This window comes from Tigriopus californicus, chromosome 8 (genome assembly GCF_007210705.1).
Source record: "Tigriopus californicus strain San Diego chromosome 8, Tcal_SD_v2.1, whole genome shotgun sequence".
In the NCBI taxonomy this organism is placed as follows: Eukaryota; Metazoa; Arthropoda; class Copepoda; order Harpacticoida; family Harpacticidae; genus Tigriopus; species Tigriopus californicus.
The window spans coordinates 2,528,083-2,543,522 of record NC_081447.1 but is presented as its reverse complement, the minus strand read 5'-3'; the positions used below and the strand labels follow the sequence as shown (position 1 = coordinate 2,543,522).

General features: G+C 45.3%; 2 protein-coding genes across 3 annotated transcripts; both read left to right on the top strand.

The window, feature by feature from the left end:
- The first annotated feature begins 14 nt into the window (after positions 1–14).
- LOC131884784 (uncharacterized) lies at positions 15–3,886 on the top strand. The gene is made up of 5 exons (XM_059232666.1): positions 15–245; positions 314–2,557; positions 2,643–2,763; positions 2,971–3,191; positions 3,379–3,886. The coding sequence occupies exons 1-5, from the start codon at positions 15–17 to the stop codon at positions 3,871–3,873; spliced, it is 3,312 nt and encodes a 1,103-aa protein (XP_059088649.1). The 3' UTR covers positions 3,874–3,886.
- A 223-nt stretch (positions 3,887–4,109) lies between these two features.
- On the top strand, positions 4,110–14,985 carry LOC131885968 (uncharacterized). 2 transcript variants are annotated; one of them, XM_059234183.1, is made up of 5 exons: positions 4,110–4,715; positions 6,727–7,039; positions 7,404–7,527; positions 12,740–12,828; positions 13,570–14,985. In XM_059234183.1, the coding sequence occupies exons 2-5, from the start codon at positions 6,826–6,828 to the stop codon at positions 14,001–14,003; spliced, it is 861 nt and encodes a 286-aa protein (XP_059090166.1). In that variant the 5' UTR covers positions 4,110–4,715; positions 6,727–6,825; the 3' UTR covers positions 14,004–14,985. The 2 variants fall into 2 exon arrangements, with proteins under 2 accessions (XP_059090166.1, XP_059090167.1); XM_059234184.1 differs by lacking the exon at positions 4,110–4,715 and adding an exon at positions 6,335–6,643.
- Positions 14,986–15,440: the final 455 nt, after the last annotated feature.

The following is a 15,440-nucleotide window of genomic DNA, read 5'->3' as shown; positions in this document are numbered from 1 at the left end:
TTTCACCTCTAGATATGAGTTGTTACCGGGAAGAAGGGAAGTGTCGCATTGCAAAATCTGTGGCTCCTCTGACATATGAGACGTTGATCTGTTTTGGATGTTCCAGCAACGGCTTAAACCATGTAAATAATAAATCTCAAAGGCTCGCCTTCCAAAGAGATTTCCTGGACTGGCTTCAAGCCTCGCCTGGCTTTTCTGTCTGTCTTTGTTCTCGATGTTCGAGATTCTATTTGAGTGAAAGAAACGTAAGTGATCAGGGCATTCATTCATTCCTTCGCGGGCCTCATGGGCGTGGAACTTGATGTCTTCACAGGATTCTTTGGACCCTGAGGAAGAGGTCAAAGCCAAAACTCGTCGAGGTCGTCCTCCGGTCCGAAGGGGAATATCGACTTCACTTTTTTTCGGTCGTGCCAGGCATAAATTAAGATATACTCATAGCTCGGACGAGGAGGACCGCCATGGCCAGACTCAAGACAAAAGGTTCCAAAGGAAGAAGGTCAAGCTGAGGAAGGAGGTAAAGAGAAAGAAAAGTAAAAAGAGGCACAAATCAAAGAAAGGCACCGCCGACGAATCTAGGCTCCAAATCGACGAACTTTGCTTGCCCATTTTGTCGAGGACCCTCCAGCTCTCCGAAGAGGATGAAGACCATGCTGATGAAGTGGTTGATGGCGATAATGAAGGCCAAGCGAAAAGGGGTACCAGCCGTGATTCCTCTTGCTTCTCCTCTGGGAGGCCTTTGTGTCTACCCAAACTTGCCTACAGCACGTCCCGATCAAGACCGATTTGTCTCGGCATTGTTCGTGCTCATTTAGAGAGCTCCATTGTCGTGGCTGGCTCCGCTTCGCCTCACAATTGCATGATGATGATTGGAAGGGTTCCGCCCCGATCGGCGGGAGACATCAACCAGATCATTTGCCACCACTGCAACGTCGGGTTCGCCTCCTACTCGAAACACATGGACCATCTGCGCTACTCCAGTTGTGGGATCAGACAGCAACGTATGAATGACCCTCATCAAGGTCGAGGGGAACTTTATACAAACTTTCCAACAAATCCTGAGCAACCAGCAGATCGAGGCCCGACCACTTACTGCTACAAGGAAACGCAAGCTAATTTGAGCCAGAAGGATCCTTTTAAGAGTTCGTCTACATCATTATCAAGTGGCTCGAGGGTGAGCAACCGAGGCGAGAACCACTTCCACTTGGCAGGCCTACCACAACAGCAACAGCACCAACGTTGTTACATTAACGACCCTACTTCATCGCTTACCAAAGGACCCTCGAGTTCCAGCTCTTCGCCCGCTTTGTCGTCTCACAAGAGTCGAGTGTCGGCCCTGAATAATTTTGTTCAGCAGCATTCCAAGAAAGACATTATGATGCTCCCAAATGCTGAAGGGACGAGCAAAAAGCGGAAGTTGTCCTCTCAAGGCAATGGTTCGGGAGCCAAGATGGTACACCACGAAAGGCATCTAGATTGGAACTCGACAATCAGTGCTCAGGCCCATCACCGTCATCCGCAGCCCTTCGAGAAACATTACAACCACGTTGAGCCCATTGGAAGGAATATGTGGCCTCAAATGGGTTATGGACCGGGTCCACACCCCCAGAACGGTCATTTCGTTCATCAAGCTCACCCCCATGCTTACCCTAGGAACATTGCCCATTGGCATTCGCTTCACGGCTTCAGAGCTCTGGCTCCATCTTGGCAGAGGCCCCCGGGACCCCACCCGATGTGGTCTAATGAGCAGATCCCTTACACTGCCGTTTTGAATCCGCATCAATGGCATCCACCCTCAACCAGCTATGAGCATGAAAGTCCATTTCCAAATTTGCATAACAATCCCCAGTTTTTCAACCGATCAATCCGACCCAGACACCTGGACAATGCTCCCCAAAGGCACGGTTATGCCGGGTTCGAAGAGAGAGCCTCGGGATATTATAGCAATGCCGATGGCAGACACCCTAACCCAGGCCCTAGTCCGCAATACAATCCTCAAGTGGAGCCACCGCCTCGACCTTCATCGGATGAAGATGTGATTCGAGCTGCTGCTGAGGTCATCGCCCGTGAAAATGGTCAATTGATTCCGGAAGCGCCCTTGACAGCACAAACCAATCACGAGTCTCTCTTCAACGAAATCTGCAATGAAGCCCCTTTGGAAGCCCCGTCTCCCTCTGAGCATATCGATTTTCACGAAGGCTTCACTTTCGACGACCTCGGAGGTTTGAACTCCTTAATGAGTTTCGTGCACACGGACAAAGAAAAGGAACACTTACGACCTCCCGATTCCACCGAGGGTCTGAGTACTCTGACTGAGTGGAAAGTACGAAACGACCTGAAAAGTCACGAGGATCAATCCAATCTCGTACAAGACGATCAGAATCCTCATGCGAGCGAGCCGTGCTTGAAAGAAGGCAGTCGTGACCCAATTCTGACCACGGGGAGCTCCTCATCCAATCATGAAGGAGATCCCGAGTCTTTGATGATTCTGGGGACGAGGGCCACGCTTTTTGACTTCCCGACCACGGACACGTTGCCCTCGTTGGAAAGGGTATTCAAGGTGATTTCTAAGATATGGGAAAGAAAGAGAAAAAAAGCGAGAGAAAAGAGTCGGTATTGAAGGCTTCAATTGGACTCATTCTTAGGCCAGCGATGAAATCAGCTCAGCACTTCCGTCTGTGCGCATTCAGGATAGGTCCCAAAATGAAATTGACGAGTCGTCGTTGCCATGTTCCAACCAGGGTCAAAGGAAAGGCCACGAATTAGGTAATGGTCTTGGGCCACATGCTTCCTCCTCTCTTTTAAACCCCTGTATATATTTCAGACACGAAAACTACTCTTGCAGTGTCATAAATATTGTGCAACGTTCCTATCTGAACAAGGTCTTTGCTCACACTTTTAAGAAGATTGCCTTCACTGTTCCAGCCTTCTTTTTTTTTTTTTACAAAAATGTCATTGCTCTTTTCGTCATAGAATCAGCAGAAAATCATCTCTTGCGTCATGGTTCGTCAAAGGACGTCTCATTCTTGGAGCAGGTTTTCCAACGAATGAAATATGAACGTCTGGCTGCCCAGTCTAGATATGCTATCGCCCGGATACTCGGCGAAGAGGACTCGCTCAAGCTTGATCTGATGTCCAACGAGGTTCCTGAGGTTCTGGACCAATATTTGGCGGAGACGCCCACCAAGACCATTGTGAGTCGAGGGCAAGTCTTGTTTTGGACGTTCCTATTTGACAGTGGGAACCTGCCAGTATTTACTTACTGTATGTGCCAAGATCTGTCTGGTTTGTGCATTCTTAGTATTTAGGAGGATAGAGTTGTGATGGTGCGATCTCTGAACTTGAACCGAGTGTCTCTGAGACCATTTTTCTGGCTTTCAGGAAGACATGCAATCGTCCTTGGGGGACCCAGTTTTGCCTTCAAGAGCTTCAGGATCAAATTTCGAACGTCTTCACGAGGTGCTCAAAGCAAATATTGGACGCTTTCTAGATCTTGTTCTTCCCGAAAGTCAGGAGTGCTCTCAAGTTGAGAGACAGGGCAAGTCTGTGGAGGAAATTCTTGAAATTTTATGCCAACCCAAGTCTGAAGTGGAAGAAGAAGAAGACACGGCCAAGCTCGTTTCCACCTCGGACGGATCGGCAGCTGATAGCACCACGAAATTGTTTTCCATTCAGAAAAATGGAAGTGAGAGTGGGGTCTTGGAACATGATGAGGGAGATGAGATGGTCGACCCACAAGATGAAATCATCACCAATGAGGAGTTGCCCACCAGGTCATCGGGGTCGGTCTCCAAATTAACGGCGGACATTGCTCGAAGCGTTTTTGTTGATGCCAACGGTTTGAGGGATTTTCAAGTCTCGTCTTCTACAGAATAAAACTCAAAACGCATTCATCTCATCCCAGAGGCGTTTTCACTTCCCAATGTATTTGCCCTCTCCAATAAGTTCTTTTTCAATTTCATTTTATTGACAGAATTTCCAAATGTGGTATTTCACGGCTGACTGGTGAGGGCCAAGTAAATAGAAAAGACATTCAGAGTATCGAATTCAAATCTAGACGACGTGGATTCGGTTCCAAAAGCCCATGCCACGACTACTTAGAGAGGGATCAAGCCCTCCAAAAAGGGACCGTCTAAGTGATGCCTGAAAGATGAGAAGGCCAACTTACACAGGAACGAAGAAGAGAGGCAAGACCAAAGAAGGAACCGAACGAATGAAGCACCGACGATTCTTTCCAAGAGAGGAAATGAAGGCCTGTTCCAATGCTCCATGCTTGACAACCCCGCTGCTGATGTGCGAGGGAATAGTGGCTTGAGTTCGTTGAAGGCGCTTGTTCGCCCTCTCCCTTTCCCCGAGGAAGTAAAGCCATCGCCGAGTGCAAGAACACATCATATGCATCCGTTCGAGCGATCATTGGGCTTCTCCGCTCAGTTGGGTCGCTCGCTTGATCGTTGGAACATCATCATTAGAGTAATCATAATAATAAGGCAATGGACTATGTTCCCGTCACATTTGAACGTGTAGCCACGCTTTTACTTGACAGGTGGTGGCGGTGGTGGTAGTGTATGTAGTGGTGAACACGATTGCAGACCTGGACAAACATGTCTCTCTTGAGACTCCAAAGCTCTTCCAGTCCCACACGGTTTAAAACATGTGGAAAGACCTCGATGTGACAAGTGTTCCATGTCGCCCACCAACCGAGACTCGCATGTGCTTAGGTAAGAAAACGGTGAATTCGGGTTATGATAATGGAGATCCTTGGTCCTGATTGGATGTAAAGTGTGACGTGCCCTACTTTACTGAGTTTGGCATTTGTTCCTCCCAGCACTTTAAGTTCTAGCCTCAGCTTCAGCTTCAGCTCTGAGATGGGATAAACATTGTTGCCTTGGAAGGAGGCAACGTCCTTCATGTGTTCGCCCATCGATCACATCCTCCCATTACTCTCTTGCTTCTCGAACGTAAAGAATTAAGCAATAGGACCACTTTTATGCCGACCCACATTCACAAGAGAGAGCTTTTTACGACCAACTGGATAGAGAGCACATCTCATCAAGCAATGGAATCGTTCAAGCCGAAAATAATAACGAATGATAAACAGGCCAAAATTGGCATTCCAGTCCTAAGCCCATTGGTTCCCTTGAACCTCGAATTTGGAGATGGAAATGGACCAAACCATAAACCGTTGGTCATGTTTTTGTTCAAAGCCAATCATCCTCATTTTCCTTGGGGACTCTTTGCAGTGGTAACTCCGATGCAGTACGACCAAAAAAAAGGACGAAGGCTGTTAGAGTTGAAGGCCAAACTCTGGTAGAAATAACACTGACTTGTTTATACATCGAGTGTTCCGAAATGGTGAACATCAAAATGTACTCTCAAGGCTCATTGGACATGTTCCAGTAGTGGTACATACAGACAGTCCATCAGCCAGATTAAGCATAACACACAGAGTGGCGTGTGTTTGTAGACTGCAAGCATCAGCATCTTACATCATGAAAAAAACTCATTTAGATGATTGCCCGTCATTCTGTCAACCGTTGTTGCCTCTTGGGTCGTCATGCCACGTGGAACATATATATTTATATCCAGAGAGTATGGAAAAGTAAAACTTCAAAGCACGGTTTGCATGAAGGCCCAATAATAGGAAATGGGAAAAAGATCCATGTGACATTTTGTGCTCAAAAATAATGCAACATAGGATGCGTACCCAGAGAAAAGATATTCTATTGAAGCACATGTGGTTTGAAACTATAGAATAGATTGGAACTCAGAGTAATGACTGATTAGTTCAGTTTTAGTCACATATGGCATGTGTTATGTTGTGCCGCTGCTGGGGTCAGAAGAACTGAAACAAATTGATTATTCTGTGAGCAAAGGAACCAAATGAATAGTGCTTCTCTTCACAACATATATATGAAGTCAAGTGTAGTGAAATGGAGCAAGAACGTCCAAAAGAGATTGGAACCTTAGATGCAACCATTCTGATCCATCTGTGAGAACCAATCGGCATTTACACCTCCTTGTTCATTTGCTGCCGGTTTTTTTGCTTCCTCAAGCCGAAGTCGTGATCTATATTGTGGCCATTCTTGGATCACTTGATCAAACAAATTGGAAATGGCCAAGAACGGCTTCCGATCCTTCATTGATTGACGTTTTGGTGCCTGATGTTCCAAGTAAAGCTGTCAAGTCCTGTCGAATTCGCCCAATCAGATCGTCACGCGGCCTGTTCCAGTGAGGTCGATCAGCTGATCCAAAAGGGTTTGCGTTCTGCCCATAGGAGTACAATTTCTTCGTTGTAGCCTCGCACTAAAGTGGAAAGATCGGAATAATACTTCCACATTAGTGGAATTGGTGGTTTAATATGGAATTGAATTGCATGTTGAGTATTATGTCATTTTAAACTTTAACACAATGCTTTAAAGATATATAACAAGTGATTAATTTAGCAATCTCTCGAATTTTGGGCCATTTACCAAGCCTGACGAAGGAAGCCCTCCCTATACCCTCCTGCTATATTCTAGTCACCGATATCCAATTTCCATTCACACATTACTCTTGTTCCCACCATCATACTCGCCATAGACATTCTCCCTTATTATAAATACCTCCTCAAACGATCAATAAAGATCTAGGAAACAACCACCATCCGGTAATCATACACCTCCAAGCCTGTTTCAATTCAATAATAACTGGAAGAAAGAAACATCAAAGGTCTTTGTGTCCTTGTTTCAGATTAGTCAAGCACCGCCAACATCTCGGGAATGGCCCAAGAGTCTTCGTGTGGAACCCTTGGAAGATCTCTGAACCTCTAGCATCCGCCTGGCTGAAGTCATGACCGAGAGCGTTGAGCCAGTGGACAACATTGACTCGCAACAGTTCACCCCCAATCCCTTCATGATGATTGCACGGCCAAGATTGTCGTCACCCGTTGACTTAACCACCCAGAACGAGACGCAGTCGGCTGTGCCGGGTTTCAGCCCCGACGAGCTATTCGCTTTGTCCAAAGTGACCACAGCCAGGCCCACCATTGTCATCTACCCCACGAGTAAGTCCCTCCTGCCTCTCGAAAGTTGGGGGATTTGCGTGACCTCCGTTTGAAAGTTTCCGCCCCAAAGAGCTGAAGGTTCGCGAACCTTGAGTGGATGGAGTCATATTCCACGTTTTTTTCGGCCAAGTTATATTTCTCGAGAAGTGTGAGAGGAGGATTGGTGAAACAGACGGCGAGTGAGTGGAGCAGGGTGGGTGCACTCAATCACTTAAAACTTTCCACAAACAAACTCTCGTCTCATTCAAGAAGTAGTGTGGTGGCAGTCAAGCGACAGCGAGCTCGAAGGGAAAAAAATCATCTTGAAATATGTGAGGATGAGGAAAAGAACATCGCCTTGAATTGTGTCTTTTCTTTCTTTTAGTTCCCCCAGAAACTGTGATAATCCCGATAGTCTGTTCCATCATCATCTTTCCGATCCTCGTGGCCGCTATCATTTGTTTCCTTCGACATTACAACCGAAGGGCTCGGGCCAAAGACAAATTCAGGTAATGATGATGCCCATTTTTTCCTCTTTCCTCCTTGAATTCGTTGACAATGAAAAATAGGGTATTTGCGAAATTATGAAGGCGAAAAGCGGCGTTATTAGATCTCTGCTGTTGAAAAACACATTTCCACCTTTTTGCAAAAAGCCTGGGTAACGAAAAGAAGAAGACTGAAATGCACTTCGTTCCTGCTCATATCAGTGCTCTTGGTGGGCACGATAAATGCTGATGACTCTCTAGTCTTGCCATGGACCTGGACAAGACGTGCACCAATTGTTGAAGGAGTAGTAGTATTGCTGCAGCTCAGTTTTGGGTTTCCATTGAGTTCCATTCCATTTCCTAGCTCTCATTGGACGAAGCTAATGGAAAAGAGAAAATGGGCGAAGGGTTGCATTGTTTCCAACTTTTTGGGTTAACCAAGTGGTTCGTCCTCACTTTTGGGTGTTTTCCCCCCAAATGTGGGGCCATCTAGGACAACCACCACTATTGAAAGTCAAGAAACTTTTTTTGCTCCCAGAGTCTGTCATTGGTAGGAAGTGAGGTGTGGCTGGGGCAAGAAAGCTCTTGTTGGGGAAGAGGTCTGGGCCCGACAAAAAGATAAATAGCCACGCCAGCCTTCCTAAATAACTTTTGGGAATTCTAATGAAATTGCGAGGAAAGTTTAATCCTTTCTTTCATTGCTCATAAATCCTGATAGCGGGCTCTGAAGAAGTGGAACAGTGGACTGAATGCGGAATGGGTCGTTTCGTGACGAAGAAGTGTATCCATCATATTCGTACAACAAGAAATCTTGACGATTTCGTCCATTGTCGCATTCAAAGCGAAAGAATGACAAAAATAAGGAGTAGCTCTCTTTGAGCTGGCAGTAACTGTCTTTTCCAATTAGAGATACCAAGGGCACCCCTGAGGACCAAAAATAACAAAGAGAGGATCCTCTTGGATCCAATGTGAGTCTCGATGGGACAAGATTAGGATGTCAGACTTCGTTTTTTTTTTGTCCTCCAGGGAGTCTAATTTAAAGTTAATTCTAAGTTCACAAGTTGTGTCATAATTAATGTTATTAAAGGACAAGAATATCGTTGAAAGTAAAAGGTATTCAAAGCAATGTAGACATAACGCTGCAAACAGATGTGAAAAAGCTCTCTAGCCCAAATTGCGTGGGAGCTGAATTCTCGAATTGTGTAACCATCTTTTTTAAACTTTGTATTGTACTTCTTTTCGGTCTAGCAAACACTAAATCAAAAGCATTGATAGAGCAGCCCTCTTTTAGCTCTGACATGAGCAATCCCAAGTTATGGATGGCAAAAATATGATGCACATTCTCCGCAAACTCCCGGATCAACTTGTTCAGTTGTTGAAAAAAGTGGACGAGAAGCTAGTCCAATAGGAAAGTAGGATGCCTAAGGCTGCTCATAAATTGAGGGAATTCGTTTTATATCCGTTCACAGGTGAAAAGAGACGACGCAGTTTGTTGTCAGCTTCCGTTGAACTTCTGAGAGCATTTCCAATTAAGGTTCCATTCGTCCTCAGTGCCCAGGGACACACCAACAAAGGCTGAGCCTCGTCGTGGCCTCGAGTTCGTTCCATAGTGGTTACTTGTAGCAGGGTGCCATTTCCAGCCACGCAAGCTTTTGAGGTGCTGTCCCGTTGAATATGGGCGTCGTTTGAGGCGTCGTTGTCGTTGGCATTGTTGTCGTCATGCTAGATGCTCTGAGCAAATTTGTTTTGGAACAGCTTTCAAGCATCTCGTTAGCCACAAAACACACACCCAAACACACATACTATTTACAGACCACCAACACCTGAAACTCACCAACACCACCTACCAACAGAGAACTGGTCGAAACTACAGTTAAGACCTTTGGATTTTAGCGCTCAGAAGTTGTTATCTTCATGAATGATGGGGATGACTGAGTGGTGGAAATCCCTATGGTGTTTCTAGTTAGAAGCTGCTGGCTAAATAGACGAGAGATACTTTCGAGCCTTCATTGTTCGCTAACAAGCGCTCTTGAAATTACGAGGAAAAGGCCGGAAATGTTGACACTCTGTCTTTTAACCGCAACCATCGCCTTTAAGCTTTGTTCCCGTCAGCTGCTGTAATTTCTACTTTTGGCCTTGCGCATAAATATATATAGAGAGAGAGCGCGTGGGACATACAAGGCCCATTCTAGGAGTTTCCTCACGCATGTCTAGTAGGATAGGACACGAGATGGCTGGAACCAAGCCATAAATTGTCCACTCTGAACATAATGAAATTTCCTCTACGATTTCCGGCCTCCTCTGGCCTCGAAACAGAACCAAAAAACACACAGGACAGACTCATCTTTCAGGATTACACTGCTCTCTACAAAGAAGACCAAAAGAAAAAAGAAGCCCATCGGGTTCCACTGTTGTCACTGAATAACCTCGAATGATTTCTTTCAGGCGCAGGCTTTTGATGAGAAGGTATTCCAACATCCAGGACAAAGGGCCTCAATTCGAAGGTTTCAAACCCCACTCTGATTTGCATCATCATTACAATCATTTCTACCTCCCCGGTCCTAAATTGTCCCCCGCTCGTGCACTTAAATGACCCTTGACTGAGTTTGAGACGCATCCCAAGGAATAAACTACTCGGAGGAATATGTACCTTCCCTCCAAAATATTCGGCTTAACCAAAACCAGTGTGGAGTTTTCCCCTTGAATATCAGTATTGGCAATGGCTATCCAGATCGAATCTACTTTTCCCGACAAAGAACGAGAAAAAGGCATAAAAAATTGGACAGGCGTTTGTTCTATAGTAGAATACTAAAAAAAAAAAAAGAGGAAAATCGCAACTAAATGTTATCCATCGGGAAGAATACTTTTTGAAATGGCTTTCTATTCCATCTTGGCCATGTTATTTTTATGTTAAACTGGGTCGGATGGTAGAACGAATCCTCTAAAGATCACTAGTAGAGATTGGAAGAGATTGGTTGTCATTAGCAAGTTTATCAATGCGCCGTTTTTGATTTATTTATTCATATTTATGATTTGTAAAAACATGCTCTTATTTTCATAATGCATCGATTAATGAATTTTGACACTCCCTCTTATGAGTCATTGGCAGGGTACGATGCATATCGTAAACGTTGAAAAGGAATCACTTACCAGGGCATTACATTCTATTTAAAAAGGTAAAAGAAAACCCCCAAAAACTGAATTGAGATTATTTGTAGACCGGCTGTTTCTATCCACTTGTCTCCTCTTTGATTCCCTCTCAAAGCGGTAATAAACACACCCGTTTATTTATTGAAGAACGTACATAAAGTAAAGCCCACACAAACTAAGCAGATAATGACTACTACAAATGACGGAACGAGAATTGCAGGGCTCGATTTAAATTTACGAATAGTTTGATGAGAGGAAAATCCCCTCACCATTGCTACCTCCTTGAGGTAGGCTTCAGGAGATTATACAGCGTTAATCTCCTTGTTTTTGGCCCTATCGGGTCTGCCATAATCCCATGACCGGGTATAAACTGCCAAACAAAAGGCTGTTTTTTCTTAGGGTCTTGGGCCATGGTAGACCCAATTTCTTTTAGGAATGAAGCCTGTTTTCTCCTAGCCCTAACACCCGACCACGTCCCTCTAAAATAGTAATAAGTCATCCAGTTCCATTTGCATGCAGACAAGCCAAACTGTCGAGGAGCTCTGAGAAAGCGACTCCTCGAAAAGTGCGAATTATCCCATTAATCAAAGTTAGACGGAAAAGCATACCCTCGGATTTCCGGGAACCCACATCTGTGGTTACCTCCATCGAATAAAAGAAATGTCGTAGGTAATACTGTTGGTATCGTGACACGACAATAGCACAGCCACTGTTTTTCCCCAAAGTTGCACTGTGGTCATGGCCAAAAATAATCCCAACTAATGCGCCTCTTTTCGTTCGGTTCGTGCATCCCCAACTCCCCTGACTGACGTCAGAATGGAATTAGAATGGACCGTTTTCCCAGCACCTTGTTCCATCACAAGAAAGAAAGTGCCAGTAACAGAGTGTTCCAAATCATCTTGGTGAACACCGAGGGTGAAGTTCCTTATTGGAATCCAATACAATTCGATGGACAAGTCAAACGGGCACTGAATATCAATCTACAGTACACTTTTTCAGACACTTGCTCTCTAATCCTCCCCCTCTAACTTCCAGTCCAGGTTTAACGCCAATGAGAATTACCCAATGCTCTCGAGTCCAGGCGTAATGCCGCCAGTCTTGAGTGAGGTCAGTCACGTGCTGGGAAAGAGCTTCGGAACTCTGCCACAGGGATAATTAAAGGGCCGTCTAAGTAATCTTCAACCTTACTATGTGCTATGTATGCCAGAGGGAGAATGGGAGAGGCACATGCCATTAACTGTAGTACAGTAGTTATTGCCACCGTCTGCACATTCCTATGCTACTTTCAAATACATTCTTGGGTCCCCATTCTCAAGATTGTTTTTTTCTATTCTCTCTCTCAAGTCTCAAGAGCTCCCCTTTTGGAAAGGGACCGCAAAAAACCCTGACGAAGTAAGCCAACTAAGAAGTAGGGGCGTTTCCTAAGTCGTGGATAACTTTTATCCACGCTAGCAAAGCAGTGCGGCTATTGGAGCTGAGGGGCTTGAGCTTAAAACTACCAAGTATTATTTGGGCAAAGGCAGCCAAGTCATCGACTGGACTGCAAAGCTTGGACCATTAATCAAATGCAGTGTGCTCTCACTTTGATTACTGTAAGCTAACGTTGAGCCAGTAGTTCATTATATGGACCCAAAAACCGACGGAATTAGATATAACAGAGCTCTGAATCCTGGCCATACGACCCTCATTTTGCTTTTGTTTTCATGTTGACGATTGGAAGGGCATCTGATTTACCGTTTTATTTATGGACTCCATCATGTGAAGATGGGCACCGTCTGTTCATATTTTGCTCTCACGCACATTTACCCATCGACTCTCACACCCCTATTCCATCTATAGTTCTTGGACCATTCCAATGATCTACACCACCCATCAGAGCAATATATTTCCCCCTGAAAACACCTACATCATCACTTCTGTCCCGATCCCGGTTCTCCCCTCGCACCACTTGAATGGCCACCGTACCGCCTGGCGTTCATAACCAAAACCACTTTGCCTTCGTATACTACACTTCCCAACCATCACGACTGAAAGTAAAAATTTGAATATTTTTCTCATTTCGAATCTTCCGGGCTTCTTCTTCCAGATCGGCGTACCAACAAGGAGCAGCTGGCCTCTTCTCCCTCGCCAACAAAATTGGAACCTCAAAAACCGTGGGACGAAGCAAGGACTCAGGTAAAAAGAGACGCCAAAATTTTGGACGAGCCAAGGAAGGACATTGTTATTGTAATGGATGGAGTAAGATGAATGACCTCGATTGAGCCAGGGTTTCCATGTTTGGTTGTAATCATGGGACATTAAATCTGTTTTGGAGATTGTCTGGGGATGAAAAGCAGAAGATTGGACTGGTTGGAAAAATTCTATTCCAAAATGGGAATCCCCTAGCTAAATCTAGATGGGAGATTAGGGAAGTATTCATTTATAAGCTGCGGTAGAACGCAAGATGCATTTATCTGAGATTTGGACCAAAAAATAAAATTCGTCCAATTCACGTAATGACGTATACAGTACACTATCATGCTATTATCGTTGTTGCTGATGATAATGATGTCAATGCAATCCAAAATACATGCTAGTTTTGTTTTACTTTCCAACTTTGACAAGGAGAAGTTTGCAAGTTTGCTAAGTTCGCCAAGTTCCCCTTTTGAATGAAGCTCTTGGGCCGGAATAGAAAAGCTCATTGCTTCAAAGGATTAATCTTCATTCACCTACTATATAGGAAAACTTTTTCGACGGATGTGCACGTGAGAAAAATCATTTCATTAAAATTCTTGTTCGTTCAGGTTTAAACCCGTCCAAATCATTTGCATAAAAAATGAAACCCTCCAATTGACTCTCAGAGAAGAGTCCACTTAGTGTATATGCTATTACGTACCTCTGGTTTATGTATCAATTAGTGCCATTGTTATATTCCAGATTCTGAGCGAATGAAGGTCCCAACCAATCGGTTTGGATGCATGCCAGAACTCGGCCTGGACACTGTTGTAGAACGTGAGGAAGATGACGATGATGACGAGGATGAGGAGCAGAGTTCAAGCCTCGCCAATGCCATCGAGCTATTGGACCAAGAGAATCGAAAGAAATCCGTGTCCAACGAGGTACCTGTATCTGCCAGCGTGGCCATCAAGCACAGAAATGGCCACGATTTGCCTCAGGTGATCCTCGAGACATCTTCCATAAGCCAGCCCGAAGTGAAAATTTCAGTCCCCAGCCCATCCGGTCGGACTGTGGTACTGACAACCATGACTGATGCCAACGGGAGTGCCAGTGTTGTGACAGGAATTCGGCCCTCAGCCGATTCAGCCGGGTTTACCTCAGGGAGCCCTGTTGGCAATCATGGAAACTCCTGACATCACGCCCGGGTTGAGAAACCCCCGGTAGAGTCAAGCCAGACGGCGAGTCCGGATCCATTTGGCACAAATAGCACCGACGACGATGAAATTCTCACATGCCAAGTTTATCATGTCTGATGGCTGAAGTGCGAGTTCAAAGTACAACAGCACACATGGACATCAGAGGGGATGAAATGGGAGTGGGAGCCGAGAGAGTGATAAATTAGGCGCTTCACTCGGCATTGAGGCAAATCTCAAGGGGATCACGGCTGCCACAGAACTCGGGAGTCGGATGATTAAGCAAGTGCTGGAAAAGAGTGGTGTATCAACTTTCCTGAAGCCTTATGTCTCGCTGACACACAAAGCTTGGGCGGGAATGTGGCTTTTTGTGTCTTCCCTCTGTTAACTTTTGCCTCCAAGCTGAGCTCAAGCCCAAAAGTTGGAGCCTCCTTATTTGCTACGACTTTGGATTTTCTTCCTCGACATCCCGACATCCCAGCCAAGTCAGGAAGTTGAATGAAGACCAAGATCGCGGCAGAATCCCTCATTTCCACAAGAAGTGGAAGGCGAAGACGACGACGCAGAAAAAGAAAACGCTTTCACGGCTGGATTTCCGATTCGCTCCCGGTTTTTTTTTGTAACAGTCTGGGGCGACTGCCAATCGACAAGAACCGGTTCCTCCAGATGGGATAGTGTCTCTGTAAAAGGGGAATCAAATTGTCACGAAGCTGTGAACGACCTGGTAGCAGCGGGCTGACTGTCCAACTGGCTGCCTCCGACATGTGCTACAAATCCCGAGGAAGTAATTTGTTTCGCAGTGACATCTTTACGGGTTCCATTAACTCCTAAAACAGTGGAGAGGCCTCGTTGGGGCTGTTTGACAGTGAGTGACCTGTTACCTTGGTGACCTCGGCCAATAAAATGGACGAGGCTCGACACAGCATTTATGCCTTCGTCATTCCCCATGTTACTTTCAACCAATAAAAAAGAGCTATGAGAAGGAGGGGTTTCTTTCGCTCTTTGGACCAAAAAAAACAAAGGTGGAGCCCATAGCTTAGAAGAAAAGGTTCAGGTCTCTAAAAGGCAGGACCAATGGCAATCTTGAAGGACAGACACTCGAGGCCCTAAGGAGTGGAGGGAACAAAAGCAACCCAAAAATTTCCACTTCTGGAACCAAAGACGTGAGGAGTAAAGAGGAGGAGGAGGGAAAGAAGTGTTCCATGTTAGAATGGACCAAGTTGGAGAGAGAAAAAGGGTCTGTTGTAGATGCTGGTTAAAATAGTGGAGCACAATAGTAATTTCCTTTGCTCAAGGTCAACGCACCAAATATGAAAGTCCTTCCCATTTCCAAGTCAAACGTGCTATTATGGACTCATTTCTTGCTACCGCTCCCAAACATCGAGGGACAACTTCCAAATGCACATTCTAAATCTTCATGCACTTGGCATTTCGAGC